The 24462-nt window shown below is 34.0% G+C and overlaps 5 protein-coding genes across 5 annotated transcripts; 2 read left to right on the top strand and 3 right to left on the bottom strand.

The window, feature by feature from the left end:
• Positions 1-509: 509 nt before the first annotated feature.
• Positions 510-2896, top strand: LOC108217881 (DNA repair protein XRCC3 homolog). The gene is made up of 2 exons (XM_017390782.2): positions 510-1591; positions 2780-2896. Exon 1 carries the CDS (start codon positions 529-531, stop codon positions 1525-1527), a length of 999 nt encoding a protein of 332 aa, XP_017246271.1. The 5' UTR covers positions 510-528; the 3' UTR covers positions 1528-1591; positions 2780-2896.
• Positions 2897-3629: 733 nt separating this feature from the next.
• Positions 3630-8079, bottom strand: LOC108215813 (uncharacterized). The gene is made up of 12 exons (XM_017388394.2): positions 7940-8079; positions 7680-7760; positions 7465-7593; positions 6917-7217; positions 6657-6775; positions 6405-6537; positions 5987-6063; positions 5336-5533; positions 4622-4811; positions 4266-4447; positions 4028-4128; positions 3630-3936 (listed from the first exon to the last, which is right to left on the bottom strand). The coding sequence occupies exons 1-12, from the start codon at positions 7952-7954 to the stop codon at positions 3801-3803; spliced, it is 1662 nt and encodes a 553-aa protein (XP_017243883.1). The 5' UTR covers positions 7955-8079; the 3' UTR covers positions 3630-3800.
• Positions 8080-8776: 697 nt separating this feature from the next.
• On the bottom strand, positions 8777-12210 carry LOC108215898 (protein YIP4b-like). Its single transcript, XM_017388513.2, has 3 exons — positions 11590-12210; positions 9341-9415; positions 8777-9205 (listed from the first exon to the last, which is right to left on the bottom strand). The coding sequence occupies exons 1-3, from the start codon at positions 12088-12090 to the stop codon at positions 8945-8947; spliced, it is 837 nt and encodes a 278-aa protein (XP_017244002.2). The 5' UTR covers positions 12091-12210; the 3' UTR covers positions 8777-8944.
• A 5092-nt stretch (positions 12211-17302) lies between these two features.
• On the top strand, positions 17303-18617 carry LOC108218007 (uncharacterized). The gene has a single exon (XM_017390929.2). It carries the CDS (start codon positions 17354-17356, stop codon positions 18401-18403), a length of 1050 nt encoding a protein of 349 aa, XP_017246418.1. The 5' UTR covers positions 17303-17353; the 3' UTR covers positions 18404-18617.
• A 26-nt stretch (positions 18618-18643) lies between these two features.
• LOC108217311 (xyloglucan endotransglucosylase protein 7) lies at positions 18644-20761 on the bottom strand. Its single transcript, XM_064090993.1, has 5 exons — positions 20432-20761; positions 20205-20317; positions 19839-20055; positions 19311-19519; positions 18644-19208 (listed from the first exon to the last, which is right to left on the bottom strand). Exons 1-5 carry the CDS (start codon positions 20546-20548, stop codon positions 18821-18823), a joined length of 1044 nt encoding a protein of 347 aa, XP_063947063.1. The 5' UTR covers positions 20549-20761; the 3' UTR covers positions 18644-18820.
• Positions 20762-24462: the final 3701 nt, after the last annotated feature.

Here is a 24462-nt window from a genome sequence, read left to right as displayed (position 1 = left end):
CTTTTCACCAATCAAGAGTCAAATACTGTATATTGGACAAAAAAACTTACCCCTTACTCCTTAGTGTACTGAAATGACAAATGAGCCATCAGCCAATCATTCATTCATGCAAATGCATGTGAATTCAAAGTGTGCAAATGTAGGTATGTGAATTCAAAGTGTGCAAAATGCCATACCCTCCGTCACGAATACTATTCGGACGCAGTAATAACATCTTTAGTTAATTCAGTCTTTTTTTAATTCGAAAAATCTTCGAGAAAACTTTACTTTGCAAATAACATTTTAAGTGGAAAATATTTTTAAATTATTCTACGTATTTTAAGAGCTCTAAAAACCATTTTTTGTACATTATTTTCAAAGTACACTAATATTAATTAATTATGCTAGTTTAAAATTAGTATTATAAATAATATAAATCTAGATAATATATATATGTAATAAAATGGTACCATAGTTCAGTGGGGCCGGTCTAATACGCTCATTATCCTATATAAATGCAATAAGTTAATACGTCATTAATATTTTCAAATGAGGCCTGAGATTTTACTTCCCGCCCAAAAATGTACACTGGGCTGTCCAATTCTTGATCAATTTCTCGCCGGCGGCGTACCTTGTGGGTCCATCACCGAACTTTCCGGCGAAAGTGGGTCCGGCAAGACCCAATTAGCCCTCCAGCTCCTCCTCTCTGCTCAGCTCCCACTATCACTCGGTGGCCTTTCAGCATCCTCGCTGTATCTCCACTCTGAACCCCCCTACCCTTTTCGTCGTTTCGAGCAATTGTCGAAAGCATTTTACTTATCGTACCCCCAACTATTTGATTCTGTTGAATGTGTGTGCAATAATGTTCATGTGCAGGACTTGCATTCTGCGGACCACCTGTTTGATGTTGTGCTTAAGCTAGATTCTGCGTTGGCGGAGGAGTCTCGTAAGGCAATGCCGATTAAGGTGATTGTGATTGATTCGATAGCGGCGTTGTTTAGGTCTGAATTTGAGAATACCCCATTTGATCTTAAGAGGAGGGCAAGTTTGTTTTTCAAGATTTCGATTAAGTTAAAATTATTGGCAAAGAGGTATGGCATTGCGGTTTTGGTTACGAATCAGGTGGTTGATGTGATGCGATCATCGGGGGATTTGAATGCTTTGAGGATTGGGAATATTGATTTGTATAGTTCCGGACGGAGGATTTGTCCTGCATTGGGGATTTCGTGGGCTAGTTGTGTTAACTCTAGATTGTTTTTGTCCATGAATGAGGAGATAGTTGGTAATGCCATGGGTGAGGGTGATGCTAATATATCGTGTAGACGAACAAAGAGGGAAATGCATGTTGTTTTTGCGCCACATTTGCCTAGTTCGTCTTGTGAGTATGTCATAAATAGGGAAGGTGTTTTTGGAGTGGGAGGACAGATAAAAGCATCTGTTTCTGGCACAAGTTTTAAATCAGATGCTAGTAAAAATCCCACCTTTTTGTTGTGTGATAAAGACTACAGTTGCGGAAAAAGTGTGACTCTTGATTCTTTTTCATCATAGATATTGGAGTAAATTATGTATAGTTTTGTGACAATTGCTGATGGTTCTGGAATGCAAGTCTATGGTATTATCCCAATTTGATCCCTGTTGGTTTAAAATGTGAATCTTCAATTTCCTTTTCCCCTTGACTGTCTTCTGTATTCCTTTTCTCTTCTAATCAAAAGTACAGTTAATGAAGAAATATAGAAGATTATCTACAGTGAACCAAGTTATCAGTATCAGATTGCACTAGAATTTTGGAACATATAATAATTGTTTTAGTGTCAAATCAAGAGGCAAAATAAAACCACCAATATGTCAACACTAGACATTTAAGTATCAGTAAATATAGATCAGATTTTTGGTTTTCGGACTTCAGGCATTGACAGGGAATGGTAGAGGAGAGTAGTTGATAAGTGACACCTGAGTTTATAATCCATGTATTGGTTGGACTATTAAATTGTGTTTGATTAGCTACAGTTAAAAGAGTTCGCTCTATAAGAGCAAGTCCAATCCTAGATGCTAAATATCTATTGCTACTGTTATAATACAGCATCAAATAGTGTTTGTTGATTCTAATATTAAAGTTGCACCCCAGTGCTAGTTTCGTAACTAGTTTCAAATAAAGCCATTTTTTTATAACTTCTACTCAATTTAAAATGCTTTTGATATTTGGTGATGTACAATTCGATACTGTGTCACTTCTAACCTCCATTTATAGTTGTTGTGATGTGGCAATGAAGGAGAGATCCATCCTTGGTTTCAAATATAAAACCAAGGATGAGTCTTTGCATTGATGCATCCAAATATATCTGCCCTCTGGAGTTCAGTTTTTTAACATTTGATGCTATAATATAGCTATAGTGCCAACTATAACATTGCATTGGATTTGCTCTAAGTATACAAGTTGCTAGAGTCCCCTGAAATGTGAGAGACAGAATTGACAATCTAGTAGTACAAGTTGATTACTATTTGATCAGCTGGCTGATGTAGTCCAGCTGACAAATTTGTGGCTTCTGTTGAGTCCCACTTTGACTAGCTTGCTCAATTACTGGTATATGTGCAGGTTCAGGTGTTATCTTGATGTTTTCTGTCATTTATTCTACCAGATGTATTTCTTGTTGTAGGTTTCAGTTGACCGTGTAGCCTAAGCCAGTTACGATAGTAATGAAGTGCAAGCACTTACCTTAGTATGTCCTGACAGATTACCATACTCTCATGGAATCAAAAGATCTAATATACTTTTCTGATGTTCGTTTGTTCTTGTTTCCAGCGGAGAACTGATCAAGTCGCATTTGTTGCTGAATTCTTAGGAATCAGAATTCAGAGACATGATTGGCGAGTATGCTTGATCTTCTTCTCGAAGAAGCATTTGCAAACATTAAGGAAGCATACTTGTATATCTGATAATGTATTCAAAAGAGAATTGAACGTCCAGTGTTGCTCAAATTAATCAGATTTTTATTTTTTTGTTATTAATTTATGAATTGATATCTAAAAAACTATAGATGACAGAATGCAAATTGCAAACTATGTGGCTGTTTGGGGGCAGAGAAGCATGGGCTTATTTTACTCAAAACAGAAGTTGGCCGGTGTTTGGGAAAAGAAGCCACGCGCTTTTTTGGATTTCATAAGTGATAATTCAGAAGCTAGGAGTTGAAGCTTCTTTTCTTTCCTTCTATTTCCTGTTCATCAATATAAACTCTTTTAAAAATAATATTATAATATAGCAAACACTGCATGAACTTACAAGTCAAATCATCCAAACACTAAAAAAAACTTATAAGTTCAAGTAACCAAACACTTAATTTAAAAGTTCTACTTCTACTTCTGCTTCATATTTCTACTCCACTTTTTTATTTTAAGCACGAAGTCATTTTTTTTAATCTTAGCCAAATGACCCCTATAACTTTCAGGTATATAATAATCGTTTTCTAAGGTCATATGTTTGCATCTTGCAGGATCCCTGTTCAAAGGAACATTAAACAGAAGGATCATACATGAACAATCGGGAGACTTTTAAAAATCTGTATTTCATGGTGCTTAGAACTTGGATTGTGAATGATACGCAAGTGTGGGTGTTTTCTATATCTTCAAAAGACAGTCTATACAATTTGTAAAGCTCAGCAGGAAAAATATTGATGAAGGCATGTATGAACGAGTATTTACATTTTCTGTGATTGATCATAACAAAAAGATAATAATAATTATATAACACACGATTAGAAAAATTCTTCACTCCTAAATATCATGAAAAAGAACAAATAGTAATCTAATATTCCCTGTCAACTGCCCTAAGCTCCACATTTCGACAACTCATGTTCCACCAACTTGCTACCAGCTTTACAAGAAGTTACAATGGAGGAAAATATCCTTCTTTGCGATTTTTTAAATGTTGATGCTAATTTTACATCCCAACTTCCATTTTCCCTGTATGAACCATAGATAATTACGATTAGAGAACTGATAGCATGCACTTGTGGAAACATTATTACAAGCTGCAAATCAAAACTGTATCAACCTGTCATCATCATCAGTATCACATATGCCTTGCATCATGTCTTCAAAGGTAGAGCAAAGAACTGAGAGGATTTCTAATTCGATTGCCAAGTTTTCTTGCGTCTGAATTATTTTAAAGAATTACTGAATCAGCTCGAGATAATTGCAAGCAAAGAGCAAAACTATTAAACTTTTTGCATTATTGTGGAATAATGAAGTAGTAGAAGACATTCAGAAATAGTACACGGTAGAAAACATACTATGGTACTTGGTTGCATAGCAGAACCCTGAGCTCTACGGAAATGTTCCAGTAAAGGAGATGGCAATCCATAGTGGAATATCTCATGATTTTCTGAGAGCCAAGTACCCCTCACCATATGATTGGTCCAATCAGACATTAGGTTTCCATTTTCATAATCATCAATATTGGGCAGATCTAAATCTGCAAAAGGATTGAAGAAGGTATGATAAAGAACAAGCAGCAACCAAGTGAAGCAAAACTCTGTTTAGACTAGACATATATACATGTATCTGCAAGCAAATTATGTACAAGATAATATACACATAATCAGTAAGAGGATGAAACTATTTTAAGAGGTACAAGACAGAAGTGTACCGATTGGAATGACATCATAGGGATTGTCTGCTTGAGTTGAAAACCCATAAAATGTAATCAGATGAGAACTAGAGAGTTTCCCATAACTCAGAAAACATTGTTCCCCAGCATTGCACGGTCTTGAAAGAGGGAACTTTAAACAGTTTGTAGCAGAGTCTACTTTCCCATACTGCATTATGTGCGGATTAATCTGTGGAATTGTACAAATGAAAACGAACAAGGCAAGACAGGACACAAGTCAGATGGGAAAAAGTATGAACGAAACACAGTGGCGAAGGTGAAAATTTTATGAGGGTGAGGTAAAATAACTAACTCCATTCCTATTGCGGCAGTATTTGTTGAACCATTTTTCATTTAAATATACAGCAGAATGAATTCAAGAGTCATGCATGTTTTCATAAAACCACAGTGCATAGGTAGGTTACACTGAAATCTTACTTCTAATTCATACAAAACCTCACCAGAAGCAACAATAACTAAGTTTCTAGAAGGAAAAAGGGCGAACTGATGTATGGTCCATAGAAATATACATAATAAAATGTTCTTTGAATTTTCATAGTGGGCCACCACATATGCTGGCCTATGGGTGGCTCTGCCCCTGTGCAGACAGTGGCAGCAGCTCTCTAACGTGACTATCTTGACTCTCAGGGAGTATGTTTTAATTTTACAAATGAAGGTGAAAATTAAGACAATAAAAGCAAGATTGAGACAAACCGAATGATTGAGGAAGCCTGCAATAGGAACTAAGCACGTTTGAAATCTTCCATTAGGGAACATAACTTTCATGCTGTTAGAATACCACAGCTCACAAGCCCATAAGAAGTTTTCCCATGTGTACAAGTCTGGAGGAAATATATCAGGCCGAGCATGGTAAAGTGCAGGAAATAACTCGTCATATTGAGTGCGCAAGTGCTGCAATAAATTGCACAATGGCTTGAGATAGCAATCTGGTAATTCTCTGAATCGAAACAAGAACTTTAAAGATAGTGATATGTTCTTTTATTCCCTCCAGATTATAAATGACACTAGAGGTTTTAGTAAGTATTAGAAATAATAACCATGCAGAATATATCAACAAGGAACCAACAAACTGATGACCAAGGACAACTAACTTACATTTTCCATCCACTTATATATTATATAGATATTCAGTTAGTTGCTTCAAACGAAATACAATAATTTATTGAGGCCTGGACCTCAGCATTAGAAAGAGAGGAATATGAAAACTTATCTAGGACTCTAAATACTAGGTCCTTCTTAAAATGTGAAATTTCCACATAATAACCATACTGTACATGAAAATGTCGTCTGAATGTATATAATCTTCAAATTTTGACAAAAAAGTGGATTTACAGGCTCAACCACCTCTTTGGCTTGCACTATTTCTTCTAGTAACAAGGTTCCATCTAACTCCAATAGTGCATCAACTCCAAAGCTCAAGCCTGCACTCATAAAGACCACATTTTGCTTAACAAGACCATTCAGAAAATCCTGTTCATTCCTTCATTTTCAGGCTTATCATCTTTTAAACTAACAGTGTCAACAATAAGATAGTAAAAGAAGGAAAAAATAGCACACGGTTCAGATAAGCTGTAGGCAGAAGCATCTATTTGGACAATGTGTTTACATATTCATCTTGTAATTAATTGCTCCCTTGAATGGCTTCTTTTTAGCATTTACAGGAAGAACAACAAATAAAGTAATTCAACTAAAATACGAAATCAATAAAGCAACAGATAATAACAAGATGTGCATAATAAAAAATCAACGACAGAAAGCCGACCTGTATTAAATACTTCAGGAAGTGTGTCAAAGTAGAATTTAAATTTTGATTCATGATTGTGCTTCTCCTTCATACTCCACAACAACAACATTGTTTCAGATGTGATGCCCTCGATTTTTTCCAAAACGGGAAACTGCAACCAGAAAATGAATATATAACACCAAGGCATAATCGTTATACTGTTATCAAATAAAGATACTTGAGATTTTGATTGGATACTTTAGGTTACACGCTTCTCAGGATAAATAGTACCATGTCTGATTTATGCACAAGCTCTTCCGAGATAATAACAGTGACAGGGATCACCAAAGCAATGTCTCCTACTTTAAGATTTTCTTTGGCTATTGCTCCCCTTCCAGCTCCTTCAACATCTACAAAGCAAATGATGTTATGGCACTAAAATATATTTATAAAAGAATGTTACAAGATCCCCATCTTAACACAAATTATCTGTAGAAGTTGTTCGACAAGTTCAGCAGTGAGACAACAATCTTTAATGACGAAGAACTTACAAGCTATCTCCAACTTCGTTTTAACACCTTCGCCTTCACCCCAATGTACCAAACGACTCTCCCTCTCACACCTAAAGTTTCCTACAATTTTAGTATCATCTTTAATTGTGTTCCCCAACGCATTGATCTTCTCAAGGGTCATGTTGCGTAAATCTTGTAGTATATCTACCCGCAAGTGTTTAGAATTCAAGATAGAATTATCAATAAGGAACATGATTGACTGTAGAGCTTCCAGCTCATTCCTGGGGTTTTGAAACTTCACCGATTGAATGACATCACTAGCAGCAAAGTAGAGGTCTACCTGCAGCAAAATTGCATCATCTTTTAGAATCCCTAGTTCGCACCGCCTACATATATTTCATACTGTAGAAACTTCTTGCAAGGCTATGCTGTGGGAAACTAAAATAGCAGAAGCAGTTGAAGACTTTTGCAACAACCACCGCAAGATATATTTTCCGTAAAAATGATACAGCAATTTACAGCAACAATTTTTGAGATATACTAAATTGTGGACAGTCTGAAAGCTGTTAGAACATCACAAATCATACCTCAGTAAAGTATATGACTCTCGCCTTCTGAAGCAATAAATCCAATACGGAATTCAATGTGGCAGGAGTATCCGAGCCTTTGAGGCAGACACATTCATCAGGACTGATACCCACAACTTGAAGTAGTTTCTATCGAATCATGAAGTTAAAAATAAAGAGCAACTCAAAAATTAACTGAAACGATAGAAATGTACGAGGAATTGTCATTTGCATACCTTCTTCTTGTCAAATAGAGGGTCCTTTTCAGATAACTCGAGAAGCAAAGAATGCTCTTCATCATAATTATGAGTTGAATGCTGCATATAAATCATTAGCATCAGTCTTATTGGTAAACTCACAGCTCATAGAGTTTAAATTAGATAAATAACCACATAGAAAAACAACAGAAACCCCTAATTAAGTCGAATAATAGTTATGATTAGTAAGTAACAGAAAAAAGAGATAGCAGATAAGAAAGGAGAAGAGTTGGATCCACCTTATCATCTTCCATTTGAGAAAGAAAGAAACACACAGTAGAAAACTGATTGAAATTCCAAAGATGTGCACAATGGAACCCAAAGCTAGGTTTACTGGTTTAGCACTAGTCAGACTCGTACTTTTTACAATGGAAGAGGCTTTATCAAGGTTTTATATTCACCGACTCGTTACCATTTCTTGGAAAACCGGTTGGAATTTGATACAGAAATCAAATAATTGAAATAATATCGGATCAAAATAATTTATAACAAATTTTAATTTAGGTGATTTCTTCGTATAACTTCAATTGTTGTGACTTTTATTCAATTTTTTTAATTAGTGATAGTCTTTGTTCTTTTTCCATGTATTGTGTGTTGTTCTTTGAAAACATAATTATTCTTACAAAATCTTCCGAATAACAATTTATAAAATTACACCTATGAAAAATATAAATAGAATATTCAGTTTTAGGATTGAGAAAATAAAATATGAATATTTTATATTTTGCACATACTTGAAAGTGATTTGATATTATTTAAGATTGTTCTATTTCAATTCTTTTATGAATCATGATATGTGTTGTATAGCTTTATTGAAAAAAAACTGAGAAACATTTAAGTCGTAATTCCTTTTACAAAAATATGGTGCAATGAGTTCAAAACTGAACACTTTCAACCTGCGCTGCAATTTTGTGTACAACCTTGACTGTATTTCTAAAAAAAAGTTTGAAAACATGACTATTTTTACAAATTTTGATACACCGAATGCAGTTTAAGTAACCTCTTGACAATAACACTAACCTGAGCTTTGAATCTAGTAGATAACATGCAATAATAAAATAAATGGACACTTCCAATCAAAAAAATTCTTAGCTAGGTACTATTTTTCTATCATGAACCTTCAAACATAAAATTTGAAAAACAATATACATCATTATCCCATATAAGAACAAAAATGAACACATCATATGTCACGATTGTCAATTTCATTGGGATACAAACTCCTATACCGGCAACGGAAGCTACTAATTGATGGCGATGATGAGAAAACCAACAGATACATACATAAGTAGTACAGGGTAAAGAGCAAGAGCTTTTCTTCCAGGGCTGACTGCAGTACTCATAAATGGATATGCAGCCCAGGAACTCCAGGCCAGTGTAACACCGACCACAACCAACTTCAAAACCACATTATCCTTCAACATGCAGATAAGGGCACCGACATCAAGAGGAAATAAACAGTAACCCAAAAGACTAAGGCTCTGGAAGAATATTATGTGACCACCCTGATATCATGAAAGATTTAACTTGAGGCAACCAATAGTTGAATGTCACAACAGAGAGATATAGATAGATATATATTTAATATTTAATATAAATAATAAAAGAAAGAGAGGAAGGTGGAGGTAGAGATTCTTTACCAACAGCAACACATTCAGTGTCAATATTACAGCACCAGCTGCAAGAAGTGCAAACGCAACAGCAAAAACTTCAGACTGCAAAGAAATAATACCAAGATGCTATTTAGTAACCCCCTTCCATAAAAGTAATTAAAAAAAAGAAAAGAAGAGAAGAGCAGCTTAATATTTGGCAAGCACCAAAACTGCACACACACTTTCCCTGTATTATTATGACAGCCACTAAAAGCATACTCAAGAGTTACACCAATGACAAAAATTGACAATACAAATATTAGTTGCTCAAATGATTAACATTGACTATCTTTCCCTTGCTTTTTCACTCGTAGCAAATTTTCTGCAATTAACAAATTAAGAAAATTCTAAAAGCATACTCAGAGTTACATCAATGACGAAAATCGCCAGTACGATTATTAGTTGCACAAAGGATAAACATTAACTATCTTTCCCTTGCTTTTTACTCGTAGCAAATTTTCTGCAATTAACAGATTAAGAAAATTTCTTCAAGCATTACTGAATCTTCTATGCTGCTACTAAGAACTTCTCTAATGCTCCAAAGAGTTGGAAGAATATGAAATGAAAAATCACAAAAAAAATTAATGGTGGCAGAAGGAATGCAACTGGGAAGACTGCAAAAACGACATATTAGAAATGAACATTCATCCACATGTTGGTGGCATCGAGAAATAATTCAAATTCATATGAAAAGACAATAATAATAATAATAATAATAGTTTATCTCAAACTAGTATAAATATTACATTTCGACCTGATCCTATTGTTTACAACGAGACGGAGCATAAGAGGGTTTTGCTCACCGAAAGCAATATCATTGCAAACAGATGATGCCAATAATAACATGTACAATTACAAATGATAGACATAAATCAGCTCATCAAGTATGAATGGTCCATGTTGAATCATCAAGATTGCAAATTGTCCAGGAATTGGGTCAAAACATTGATGTGAACCATCAGGCACTTTTTGTCTTGATTTAGGTCATTTTTGTCTAGTTCACTCCTTCGCAAACCAGTGTTAGTACACCCAGTGGCGGAACCAGGATTAATTTCGACCCCGGGCTAAACTATTATTAAAATTTCAGCAAAAAAATTAAAAGTAAATATGCATACCCTAATAGGTTAAGTGGTGACATCTTTACTGCCTTTTTTTAGGGAAGGAACGGATGACAGCTGAATTCTACGATTTTGCATATTTTGATAGCGTTGTAAGATAATTTTATCGTCTATATTTTTAAATATGGCCTTCTCGATGTAAACCACCATGTTAAGTGGACTATTTTTTATATATATAATCATTTTTTAATTTGTCCCCAGACTAAAAAACTAAAAATAAATAAATAATACTTATTATTTTTTTCTCAGCCGGGGCTGGCGCCGGGGCTAGCCCCCCCTTGGTTCCGCCCATGAGTACACCCTCCTCTTCAACAGTAGGTTTGAAACTGTCTTTCCGTTTTTAAACTAAATTATGAATTATTTCATCTCTTATTAAATACCCATAGGGATTATTTCAGAATAATTAATATGTGCTAGGGTGGTGAAGATTATTGACATATCTGCATGCAGACTAGTGCCAAATAATCACAATCCGACCAGACCCTATTCCTTACAACCAGACACGGCAAAAGTATTGTTCACCAAGAGGAATATCATTGCAAACATATTGTGCCAAATATAACATGTACAGATTACATACACTGATGAGCTCAGCAAAGCAAAATTGTTAAAATTAGCACACAAATAGCAAATTAGTCCTCCTAAACAGCTACAAATTTAAGGGTCATTTGTTAAATATGAATAATCTGTGTTTAATATTAAAAACTGTAGCATTGTTTGTGAATACATTCTTCATAACCATTAAGGCACCTTTTGCTTTAATTTCAACATGTTTCATTTCATTCTACCCACAGTAATCGTTAACCAAACAATTTGTAAGCAGTAATCTGAACTTAAAGCAGTCTTTCCATGTTGGAAACTTAATCCCAAACAAATGTTAGTCTATCTAATTCTCAAATACATAAATCAAACACAATTTTGAAACAGCTACTACGTGCAAGGGCGAAACAAAATGATAGATATCGATTAATCCTACGCTCTAAATACTGCACTTGAATTCACACATAAACACGTAATAGTCTTAACGAAACATTAAATCACCGACACCTAATCCAAAATTCAAAAACACATAAAACAATAATCACAATTGTAATCGAAATGGAAACAAAGACCACAAACCTTCTTAACAGAAGCAGACCAAGAGAGCGTGAGTCCGAGAAAAACAATAAAGAAAAAGGGCCCCCAAAGATCCCAATCCCTCATAGCCTTGCCCGGATCCTCCCTATACGGATTAGGAAACACCACCAGCTTCAAATTACTCACAATCCTCGAAAGATCTCTCTTCACCGTATCCCAAACAGGCTCAGTCAACGTATTTGGGCCGGACCCAAACCCACTAGGCCCATGACTGGTGGGCGGAGGAGGGGGCGGTGGGGCCTGGGGGACGAACACGGGCTTGTTGGAATAGGAGGTCGGGGCAGAGGGGTGAGGAGGGGGGATGTTGGAGGGGATGAAAGGGGAGGAGGAGACGGGGATGGAGGCGCGTGTGGGACTGGGGGGCTTGGCGGGGAGGACGGAAGAAGGGCCGGCATTGATGAGGTTTTCGATCTCGTCGATGTCGGATTGGGAGGAGGGGTGTAACGCCACCGTGTCGTTGTGGTCGTGTTGGGTTTGTGACATGATCGGAGAGTAGATGGGATCTGGGGAGGGGGCTTTGGTTGTTAATTGGATCAGTGGGAAACTCAGTCGTGAGGAAGAGACGTCCCAACTGTAATTTTTGTGTTGTGCTTTAATTCGTATCAAATAGAAAATAGAAAACAGAAAATACTTATACGCGCAATGTTATTATTATTGTTACTAGTTGAGAAGCCGCGCGTTGCGGCGGCCTATAAAAATTATATTAATGATTCAATATTAATATTTGTATAATAAAATAAATTTTTGGTTGTCTATAAAATGTATATTAATGTTTCGAAATTAATATTTGTGAGGTAAAATAAATTTTATATTATAAAATCTTGATGTAATACCAATACTAATATATAAAATTGCAAAATTGGATTATAATTTATGGTGAAAAAATGAAAATAAATTTATACACGTAATTAACAATTTAAAACACGATGAATCTTAATTATATTTGTGTTTTTTTTAAAAGTGATCATGTTCTTACATTGTCACCTTCCTCCAATTTTTTTGGATTGATTGTGCGCAAAAACATCTAACTTAAATCCGTGAGATAGCGGCTGCGAATTCCCACTAAAAAAAATCATATAAAAATTAACAACAATATATAGTCATGTCCGATGAACAAAATAAATATTATAGAAGAATAACCAACAAACATACATCACTAATAGTTAATTTATTAATATCATCCATCAATATCATGTCAAGACTATATTCTTTTCCCGGTGTTTGGATTTGTCGACTCCCACGTAACGGTCTATAACTACCTTTGCTTACAACAACCTTTATTTTTTAATACTGTATAAACAGCCTTCACTTATCGTTGCACAAGAACTGCACCACCGAGTTAGAAATCGAGCAAGAAAACTATCACTTGAAAGAGAGAAACTTGTGTTTAGATGATCCAAAACGGCAAAACCCTATATTCTACAGGGGTATTTATAGGTGCAGAGAGCTTTGTGTGCTACTCTTTCCCATAATTAAATAATCAGAAACAAAATCAGATTAAAACTTTCAAACTACTATATTCCATAAATAATCTGAAACAAAATCAGATTTTGAAACTTACTTTTAATATACCAGAAACTAAAAAAGGTAGTTCTAATTTTTGATTTTTCATCCAAAAATACTGTATAAACAACCTTCACTTATCGTTCCACAAGAACGGCACCGAGTTAGAAATCGAGTAAGAGAACTATCACTTGAAGAGAGAGACTTGTGTTTAGATGATCCAAAACCCTATAATCTATAGGGGTATTTATAGGTGCCAAGAGACTTGTGTGCTACTCTTTTCCATAATTAAATAATCAGAAACAAAATCAGATTAAAACTTTCAAGCTACTATATTCCATAAATAATCTGAAACAAAATCAGATTCTGAAACTTACTTCTAATATACCGGAAACTAAAAAAGATAGTTCTAATTTTTGATATTTTTCATCCAAAAATTCCTGAAAATTAGAAAAATAGAACGGAGCGATGTGAGAGGCGCCAGATGATCCAAAACCCTATAATCTATAGGGGTATTTATAGGTGCCAAGAGACTTGTGTGCTACTCTTTTCCATAATTAAATAATCAGAAACAAAATCAGATTAAAACTTTCAAGCTACTATATTCCATAAATAATCTGAAACAAAATCAGATTCTGAAACTTACTTCTAATATACCGGAAACTAAAAAAGATAGTTCTAATTTTTGATATTTTTCATCCAAAAATTCCTGAAAATTAGAAAAATAGAACGGAGCGATGTGAGAGGCGCCACCTACACGCCCCTCGCTTCTCCTTTATATATGTATATTGATTATTATTATTTTTTTATTATTGTTATTATTATTGTCAAAAAATAAAAAAAATATAGCATTAAGGGTTCTTCCAAAATATTGGTGAAAATTATTTTCAAAGATACAATGTTTGTAGTGCTAGTAATCAACTATTCAACTCAATTGCAATTTTGTCCGTGTTTTTGAAAATATTCATATTTTTATAAATTATTTTAAAATTATTTATTTTTCATTTTATAGAATTCAATTTTTCTTTTAAATTAATAATAGATTAAAATTTATTATAACTAACAAAAATATTATAAGCAAAATCCAATAGATATATTTATTCTGAAATATTTAAAAATACTTATCAGAAATTCAGAATACTAACTTGTGTTTTATGATTTTATTTATTTTTCAAACACTTCAAATTTTAACTTTTACGTTACTTCTTTATTCTAAATAAGAAACACTTATTTTAAATTTATCTAAACGGTCCTTTAATATAACATGCTCAACAGCTCCGCTTTGTTTTAAACAAACTATTTTTGTTGTTCAGTTAGGCTAACGTTAAAGGTTCAAATTTAGACCGGTAAATAGTACTGGCCTAAATTTAGGCCAACACTATTCACCGGCATACATCTTTTTAGTAATATAATAATAACTTTTTATGTTTTGTATATTTAGTTAATTGAATGATTAATAATGTTAATATAATTACTAAATAGTTATAAATTATATTTAATATATTTTACTTAAATAATTTTATATATTAAATATGAAATATAATAAGATTTGAACACTTTTAAAATAATTCAAATCAACAATACATTAAACATAAGATAAAGATTACATTCGATAAAATTTAATTGCAAATACACCTTACACAAAAACATAATAACTAAAACTTTTAATCAAATAGATTATTTTTTGACCCTCCGAGATAATTTTTTATTTTAGTTAATTAGGTAAAAAAAATATTTTAATTATTTTCTTTGTTTAAATGTAATGTTTTTCTAATTTAATGAATCTATTGAGTTTAATATTAATATGAAATCTTATATTATTGTTAAAAGATTAGAATAATAATATAAAGACAGTTAGAAGAATAAAATATTGATATATGAATTTGGACCAAAATTTAGGCCAAATTGTTGGAATTGAAAGATATTTCGGTCTAAATTTGGACCAAAATTTAGGTCAAAAATTGGTTCCAGGGTCGGAGATAGCCTAATAATTCTGAAGTAGTTTTGTTTATGGCAGGAGTCTTAATATCATAAAAACGAGCCCAGTATCATAATATTGTTAGTCAATATGGTTTCCATTGTTTGTTGTATTCTGTGTCTAGAGCATTGAATTTGGCTAGGACCACATGCTACTAAGGGGCTGTTTGGGAACAAGAAGTTGCTTCTGCTTTTAGCTTCTGTTTTTCTTGATCCGTTTGTGTAAAGAAGTAGAAGCACTTTTAAGACGATGAGAATGCTAACTTCTCTCTCACAGCTTCTTCTGCTTCTTTTCCAAACACTTTATTAACTTATTTACTTATCACTTCTACTCCACTTCTTTACTTTAAGCATGTAATCACTTTTTTTAAGTTTGGCCAAACGGCCCCTAAGTTTTTCTGCTTAATCCAGAGTATATATGATTTTTATAAAAAAATGTTTAGGGCATAGAATTGTGTACAAAATTTTATCATAATAATATGTGGTGGATTTTAATTGAAATGACCGCTGTATTTACATCATACTCAGATTTTTATTATTGTTAGTGTGTTTTAAATTCTATTTGGCGTTGGCAAATGTACACAATCTGATACTCTTAAAAGTGCTTAGAAATGTATGCGAATAAAATTTTAAAAGAACCTAGAAATGTATGTGAATAATTTTAGCTTAACGAAACCGAATTGAAATAATTCGGTCGGTTCGATTTTGTTTAGAATAATAATTCGGTTCGGTGTGATATAAAAAAAAGTATATTGCACTTTGTAACCCCAAGCTTTGGCTCATTAGCAAATCAGACTCCACGCTTTGAAACGTGACAGTTTATAACCCTAAGTTTCATTTAGCTTCCCTGGCTCACACATCCGCTAACTTTAACTGTTTGAGAGGTAACAGTGTGTATATTAGTTTCTAGCAGCTACTTTACCTCCTGTAACCTCTCAAAATTTATGTATTATATTTTGAAATTATTTCTGAACACACACAACGATGTAAAAAAATTTAAAATAATTTTTAAAATATGTATTTATTTTAAAATTTTAAAATAAGTTACATCATTTATGTAAAAATAAATAAATTCTCAGATTTTAAATCTAAATACATATTTTAAAAATTATTTTAAATTATTTTACATCGTTGTGTGTGTTCAGAAATAATTTCAAAATAAAATACATTAATTTTGGGGGATCACATGGGGAAAAATAGTTGTTAAAAACTAATATACACATTGTTAACTCTCAAACAGTTAAAGTTAACGGCTGTTTTTAACGGATATGTGGGTCAGGGTTACAAACCAAAAGTTAAATGAAACTTAGGGTTACAAACTCCCACGTTTCAAAGTGTGGGATCTGCTTTGCTAATGAGCCAAAATCTGGAGTTACAAAGTGCAATATACACAATAATGTTTTTCAATTTTTCCTGTGCGTTTCTGTTTTTAATCAGTTATTTGAATCCAACTGGCCGAATGCTAGCCCGGCCAACAGTGATATTATCACGATAGTTGGGTGATTTTTGTTGATTTGACTCCAGTTTTCTTTTCAGCATGTTATATCACAGTATCGACAATGCTGCGACAGGGATGAGTTAGATTTTGCTCGAATAGAATCTAAACCTTCTTGGATCGTGCACTTGCACCGTCGAGGTCAATGACGTTGAATTCAAGCATGGCGATCATCTTTAGTGCGTTATTTTAGGCTAAACACGTTCATGCAAAAATACCTAAGCGCAAAAGGTTGGCAACTTTGAACTCAAAGCCATTTATACAAACAGCATCCTCCCGTCAATAAGTAAATCTAACGTTAGGCCAAATTCCACCACCCCTGTTTCTGCATTTCAACTGCACAATACGTAGTCGCATGTGTTACATAAAAAGACCGTTTACACCATCCAAAAATCTAAAGCCAAGTTCATGATCATCTCATGATTAACGAATCCGGAAATCGAAATTCGATTAATAAATTTTATTATATGTAATGAGAATCTCAATCTTATTTAATAGGTAAATAATTTCTAACATTTCCGAGCATACTCACTTTTATAACTCTATTTTAATAACTCTGGTTCGTATTCCTGATTCCTATTCCTATTTACCATCTAAACCCCAAGTAACAAATTAATATTGTATATATCTTTCTTGGGATACATTAGTCTTTCCACAAACATGGTACTTTTCATCTGCCACCTTTCTTCAAGGATAAAAAGTCGCGAGTCTGCAGCACAATTCCAAGATATTGCCAACACAAAACTTTATATCTAAGGAAGTATCGCAAATATGAATCCATTAAACGCATTACTCACAATTTATTCAAGTATAAACATCACCTTTTCCCAAATCAAGCTTCGATTCTCTGAAATACTCATGTTTAATAAGATGATCAAGATTCTTAGGCCAGATGGCCGAAAGTTCATGATCTCCTCTTTCTTCTGCATAATTGTCCTCTGCATATTAGCTTCTATCAACGAAATCCGCTTCGAAAATATATTAAAATTCAGCAGATGCACTCTTTCTCTGCCTCAAAGTTCCCCTGATTCTGTAGAGCTATTAGCATCTTCTCCCAACGATATCCGAATTTTACTAGGAATCTTAACACTTCCTGATCAGTACAATCGTCGTCACTTTCTCCGTCTCATCTATGGCACGCAATCAAGACCAGCAGGTACTCAAGTTGATGTAAAATTTGTGTTCTGCAACCTCACGAAAGAGGACCAGAAAGTCCTAGTTGCCCTTGAGATAATGCTTTACGACGACATAATAATCCTGAATTGCCAAGAAAACATGAACAAAGGTAAAACTTTCACCTTCTTTTCTAGCTTACCCGAAATTTTTAGCAGCAATGATTCATCAGTACCTTATCCGCCTTATCATTACATCATGAAAGGCGACGATGATACGTATTTTAGATTAGAGAGCCTAGTGGAATCTTTAAGGCCATTGCCTAGAGAAGATTTGTATTATGGTTATGTTATTCCATGTCCAAGTATGGACCCTTTTGTGCATTATATGTCTGGTATGGGATATCTGATTTCATGGGATATAGCTGAGTGGATTAGAGATTCGGATATACCAAGGAATCATTTGGAAGGTCCAGAAGACAAAGTCTTTGGAGATTGGATGAAAGAAGGGAGAAGAGGGAAGAATAGATATAATGCAAAGTGGTCCATGTACAATTTTCCGGTGCCTCATACAGGGTGCACTCATGAGCTTTGGCCTAATACGGTGGCTGTTCATCTTTTGAAGACTCAGGAGAAGTGGATCACGACGTTAAATTATTTCAATGTTACAAGGGATTTGAAGCCCTCCAAATTGTATCATATTCCATAGGTACAGTTATACTACCATACTCTGATCTGTATTTTTTTTTTTTTCATATCTAATTTGCGAATTTGTGACAGTGATTTTAATTTGTCAACTGAACAAATAATTACTTACAGCTGATTTGTAGACCCCTCTTTAGTTTTAGTAACATCTGAAAATCTGGATTTTTATAGAACTCTTATCTTCAATGACAAGTAAATCTATGAACAATCACTTCTCATCTGAATCTTAATGTAATGCTGTGGAGAAGGCCGAATGTGCAGTTTGCTAGGTAGCAAACTTAGGTTTCATTGATCATTTCCTAATCTATCCGTCTAAATTAGTTTGACAAAGAATTCACAAAAAAAACAGAAATTTGTTTGTGGTTACATAAAAACTTATGTACTGGTGAAAGTATTGTAGATCTTTTTCTTGACATTAGTATCAAAACCTGCATTCTGGAGCAGGGCCTTTAGGGAACCTCCATTTGTCCTTGCAGTAATCATATACCATATTATACTTCTGCACTTTTCTCATTTTCCTCGTGTCTGCTGTGTTTATCTTCTGTGTGAACCACATCTTTTTCCGCGGTGAGTTCTTTTCACAAGAAGAAACACCAGAGGCCCAGATGCAGGCATCCGCACTGAAATTCTGGAAAGAAGCTATGAAAGGAGCCAGAGTCCAGTCAGTCTTCACTCGTCCACCCTGTGTCGCCCATTCATCAGCATTCCATAGACTAGAGTATATTTTCATTGGTTGGTCCTTAGGGAATGGAACACCAATTGATTCAGCATTCTTGAACTCTCTGATTGGTATATCATCCACTAAGAAGCTTCAAGGAAACACAAATACATTTTGATTAAGTAATTAAGTCTATATATTATCAAATGATCATTAAACATATAATGAATCGCTCTGTCAAGCATTCACTTACATAATCCGTTGAGGGTTCCAGACAATCGTATAGGTGTGAAAATCTGCAGTAGGGTCAAACCACAGAAAAAACTGCTGCTCTCTCTTACCCTTCCCTTGACTGAACACATTTGTATGAAGAGTGTAAGGTTCACCACTTGAATTCCCCAAAAATTCAAAATCTATCTCATCATGGTTGTCGCCTTCATGGGCTTGAGCTTCAGATGACAACTGTTATACACAAAACAAGCAGAGTATCTTATCAACCGTGATTAGTACTCCAGGTAATAAAACAATGAAAGATCAAAAAATTGAATTAGTTCCATTGTTCTAAGATCTTATCACTTACGTTTATAAATTTCTAGTCCTAAGTGCATATGTTGTACTATTTATTTTCTTTTTAATCAATCAATATGCTTAGATGCTATAAATCTTTTTAAACATTTCCATGGGTAAAAAATTAAGTTACAGAGAGAGTTTGTGCAGGTAATTAGAAAATGTCTTAATGTTAATGAAGCGTTTCTCAAATACCGCGTGGTTAGAAGTTTACATAATAGGTAGTGACAGTGCCTGCAGAATTTCCAGGGACAAGCTTGATCTGCATATCAATCCTTCCAAAGAGATATTCATGTCTGGACTGAAATCCTGAACCCGACACACTGTCAAGGGAAAGAGTGAGTAGCTCGCCATTCTTGCGTATACTAGCATTTTCATCTCCCCACGTTACCTCAAAATTGCGGTCAAAAGTACCATTGGTTAGAGTCCTCCTGTTGCAGCAAAGCAAATAGATGACATTTATCTTTAGTACCTCCCTTTAATTATAACAAAATCACAAAATAATACTTCTAGGCTCAACGTAGATCATTATTTAGTACATTGTTAACAAATATCTCAGGAAACGCAGCAAATTTTACACCTGAAAGTGCTGGTTTTCTTGTAAGTAGTAGGAGTCGTCTGTATCTTTTCTGGTGGGGATTGTACATGCTGGTATCGCGCAGCTGCTCTACTTCTATAGATGTAAACATCCACCTGTAACACCGAATCATCGTTGTCATATTTACAATTTAAACACACACATTTTCTTAAAATTCATTTAATTTGTAGGTTCGTAATGTTGATGAATTTTTGCAAAATGAACATCACCTTGAAGAGAAGGTATAAGCCGACAGAGAGTAGAGCAAGGAAGGGACCGAACTGAGAAACAATGAGGCGAACGTTTCGAACAAATCGTCTGTGTCTTGATGAGGAGGGAAAGCCCATTGCGGTTAGCTGGGATTTGGATCCGCATTGGTCAGTTGTGTCTCAAAGGATCATACATGTTTTGAGTCTGGTCTTGCAGAAGACAAAAGGGGCATGCAATATCAGCAATTGGACAATGAAATTGCCTGAAATTGGCTAGTCCGTATCTCACTCTCACCAGACATGTGCCCAAGAGTTTTGGGATTTAGTCTACTGCACGCACAACAGTGTCAAAGTTTGAGCTATTCCACCGTCCTGTATTTAGAAAGCATTCTGTTGACAAACAATATAAACTTTGGAATCACTTTTTAATGCGTGCGGTAGTATCTTTTTGCAAGTAATTACTCGTATTTCGGACGTTTTATACGCCAATTATAGTGATGCACTCTGTTTGGGACATGGTCAAAACTGATTTATAAAAATCAACCAATATAAAAATCCTGTAGAACTCATGCTTAACCTTCATAAATTGATTCACAAGTACAAACCATCAAGTTCGTGCAAAAAAATATACAAGTAATGACTGTCAGTCTGTCAAGTGTAGTTAGTTGCTGATCATATATCAACGCCTAAATGTAAGGGAAGAGTGTATGTTACAGTATGAATATTTGAGCTATAATATGGATAACTGTTTAAAATTCCATCTACTCCTCCATTTCCTTTCTTACCTTCTCAATTATACTACTAGTCACACTCCAATTTGTCCATCAAATGATACATTCTCTTTTATATCCGGTATTTTTATAAGATTTTGCCATTAATAATTTTACAACAATTTTACATTCATTAATTATCATCAAAAAATTTTCCCTTATCTCAATTATTCGTCCTATGTTTACTCATTACATATCATTCTCCCGAATCAAACATAAGGATCCTTCTTTCTGTATATTTTTAAAACTACGAGAATCTTCCAATTTTTAATTCCTATCTTTATAATATCATACAGATTTAGCAATTTACATTTGTAGTCCATTACGGAACTCCTCTTGCAGCACATTCTACTTGGCTGAATAGCAGATAATAGCGTTGGGATGTCTGTCACAATGTATACTGAAATTTTATAATATTGCAGAATTTCAAACCAATCGCCTTGGACGATTAATGAAGTCATGAATTAACGTTAAAACGAATCATGTGAGCCTAATTCAACAACTATTGCGCGGTAGATTTAACTATGGCAGTATAGAATTCGATTCACCACCACACAATGCAATTCATCTATCAGACAGCGGCTGTTGACTTCGTTGCAGTTATTTGACAGCGTAGCTAGAGACATTTTATGTGGTTAGGCCAGGACAGTATAAAATGGTGCCGTTGAAATAGAGTCGGCTGTGGCTACCAACCTTATATGTAATCGCAAGGTCAAATAGTAATATAACACTAATCTGGGATTCCCAAGTACTCTGTAGTAAACTACAAACTCTTGACACCTAATGCACTATACTTGTACTAATTAGTAGTTAGTTTCTCGCGAATAATTGTATACACGAGTTCATAATCACCTTACCACCTTGTTTTTTTTATTAACTGGATTAAATCAGTGAGTGCTGATTCAGAAAATTAGTAGGAACGTACATCGCCGTATTATACCGCAGAAGAATTACATTTGAGAACTTTTATGAGTTTATGTTATACATCGTTGAAATTAGGCGACATTGCAACAATGAAGATTGTCCCGTAAAAAGAATTCTTTTTCGTTTTTACACAAACTCATATGTTGTGTCAAGGCTTGCGCATATTATACAGTTGTACATGAAGAAAGAGAATTCTTGGTTCAGTTCCACACCTTCACGACAGAAAAAAGGATCGATCAAATTCTATTGAGTTTGAGTCATAGTGATCATTTATCAAAGAATGATTCTGGCTATCAAATGATTGAACAACGGGGAGCAATTTACTTACGATACTTAGTTGACATTCATAAATAGTTTGTAATGAAAATGAGTACAATACATCATCATGTTTAGCAGAAAGACGGATATTCCTTGCTCATTATCAGATAATCACTTATTCAAAACCGGTTGCAAAAATTTTAATACTCCGACAACTTACTCGTACTTGGTACTTATTGTGTGAGGCAAGAACATTTACTGCATTTTGTTATCCATAAGAGAAGACAATTATATGCAATATGCTGACCAAACTGAATCAAATGGCGTTGCTCGTGCTAAGTCAACTATTATCCAATTGTATGTGTTTGTGCAGAGATAGAGAGATTAGGTTATCATGATCAGAAGTAGTGTTCCATAATTGTGTTAATAATTACTAAACAAGAATCCTAATTCCTAACCCAAGCTTATCTTCTTTGTACAAGAAAGCCTCTCACCAGCTCTCTCTAAAAGTCTTGTATTTGGTCTTCTTGATGATGCATGCAGGATTTGAATAAGCTAAAAACATTGTCAATGCCTTTAATAAATTTAATATATGAATAGACAGAGAGATTCTAGGGTTCAGACAAAGACAAGGAGAAGCATGTTTTCTTCCTCCCAAGATCCCAGTCTATGAGATATATATAAATATGTGATTAGGAATATATTAGTATTTTGTTGGGGCTAGCAGCTTTTGAAAATTTTGTTAGTTTTCTCTTTGGGTATTTCTGTGCAAGTGCGCTTCTGGACCTGTTTGTCCATGATTTCTTGAATATTAAAATGTATAATTAAGATAGCAAATCAAAGTTATGTAATCTTTAGTGGGTGCATTAAGCTGGCCTGTTTAACTTTAAACTTTTTGAGTTTTTAAGGCCCTTGCTTTATGTTTCATCCTCCTCTTTGTTATATTTTTCAAACCCTACCCAACTCGAACAAGCTCTAATGTTTATGCTAGCCAGTGCTTATTATTCTTCAAGAGTACCAACAGCTAAATGATTTTTTGACCAACCGCAACTTACGTAACTAAATTATAGATATATTACGCATCTAATAAATATGTATATATGCATGTTAATATATAATTACATGACGAATTTCTGATATCGGACACAATATCTCAGCAAGGGATATATCAAAAACACTAAAAATTGGTGAATATGAGGATACTTTTTTTTAAGAATGTAACTGATGGGATTGTAAATATATTTTTCGTAAAATTTAAGTAAAATCCACGTCTCCGCGTGCTATCTAAGTTTTTGTTTATCTGAAAGCAGAAAACCAATTTTTTGAAATAAAAATTATAAACGTGGAGAACTTAAAAGAGGAAGGAATTGAAGTCTCACCTCAAGTAATAAATAGAGAAGATATAATCATATACCAATATACAGTTGATTAATTGTAAAGTCACAAAATAGAAACTAAAGATGTAGAAGTCCGTTGCGACAAATACGAGATGACTTTATTATAGCTCCTTCCTGATCGTAATATCAAAATTGTTGATAATATAAAATAATATTTAAATCAAATAGAGAAAAATATTAGAGATAAAATATTTTTTTGTCGTGGTAAAATATTGATTCTCCAGATGTTTAAAAAAAATATTTTTATCGATGATACAACATTATTTGAGAACAATCTCTCCAAGAGTTGATATATAATAGTATGTTTTAAATGACTTCAAAGGGACTTTTCGGTTATCATAATTACATAATTTATATTTGGTTTGTCTACTTTATATACATGGACATATGATCTCACCTAAATTTTATATATTTAACTATGTCCTTAATATGGCACAATCATTTAAATTTTTATATCATAATTCAAAATCTTAAAGAACCGTCTGTTTTTCGAAAGAATAACATTTATATATCTGTCTTTTTCTTTCTCGAAAAACTCCTTTACGAATAAAATTAAGCAACATCGATCAGCATCCAAAGCTGATAGAACACAGAGGGGAAAATTTCCTATATCCAAAGCTAACTCAGCTAGCTTATGAGCTAATGATTCGCTTTCTGCCCTTCTAACAGGTCAAAAACTATGATTAATTATGAATTTTACTAG

The sequence above is a fragment of the Daucus carota genome, chromosome 4 (assembly GCF_001625215.2).
Source record: "Daucus carota subsp. sativus chromosome 4, DH1 v3.0, whole genome shotgun sequence".
Classification (NCBI taxonomy): Eukaryota; Viridiplantae; Streptophyta; class Magnoliopsida; order Apiales; family Apiaceae; genus Daucus; species Daucus carota.
Note: the sequence above shows the minus strand (reverse complement) of the source record. Positions and strands in the feature narration are given on the sequence as shown.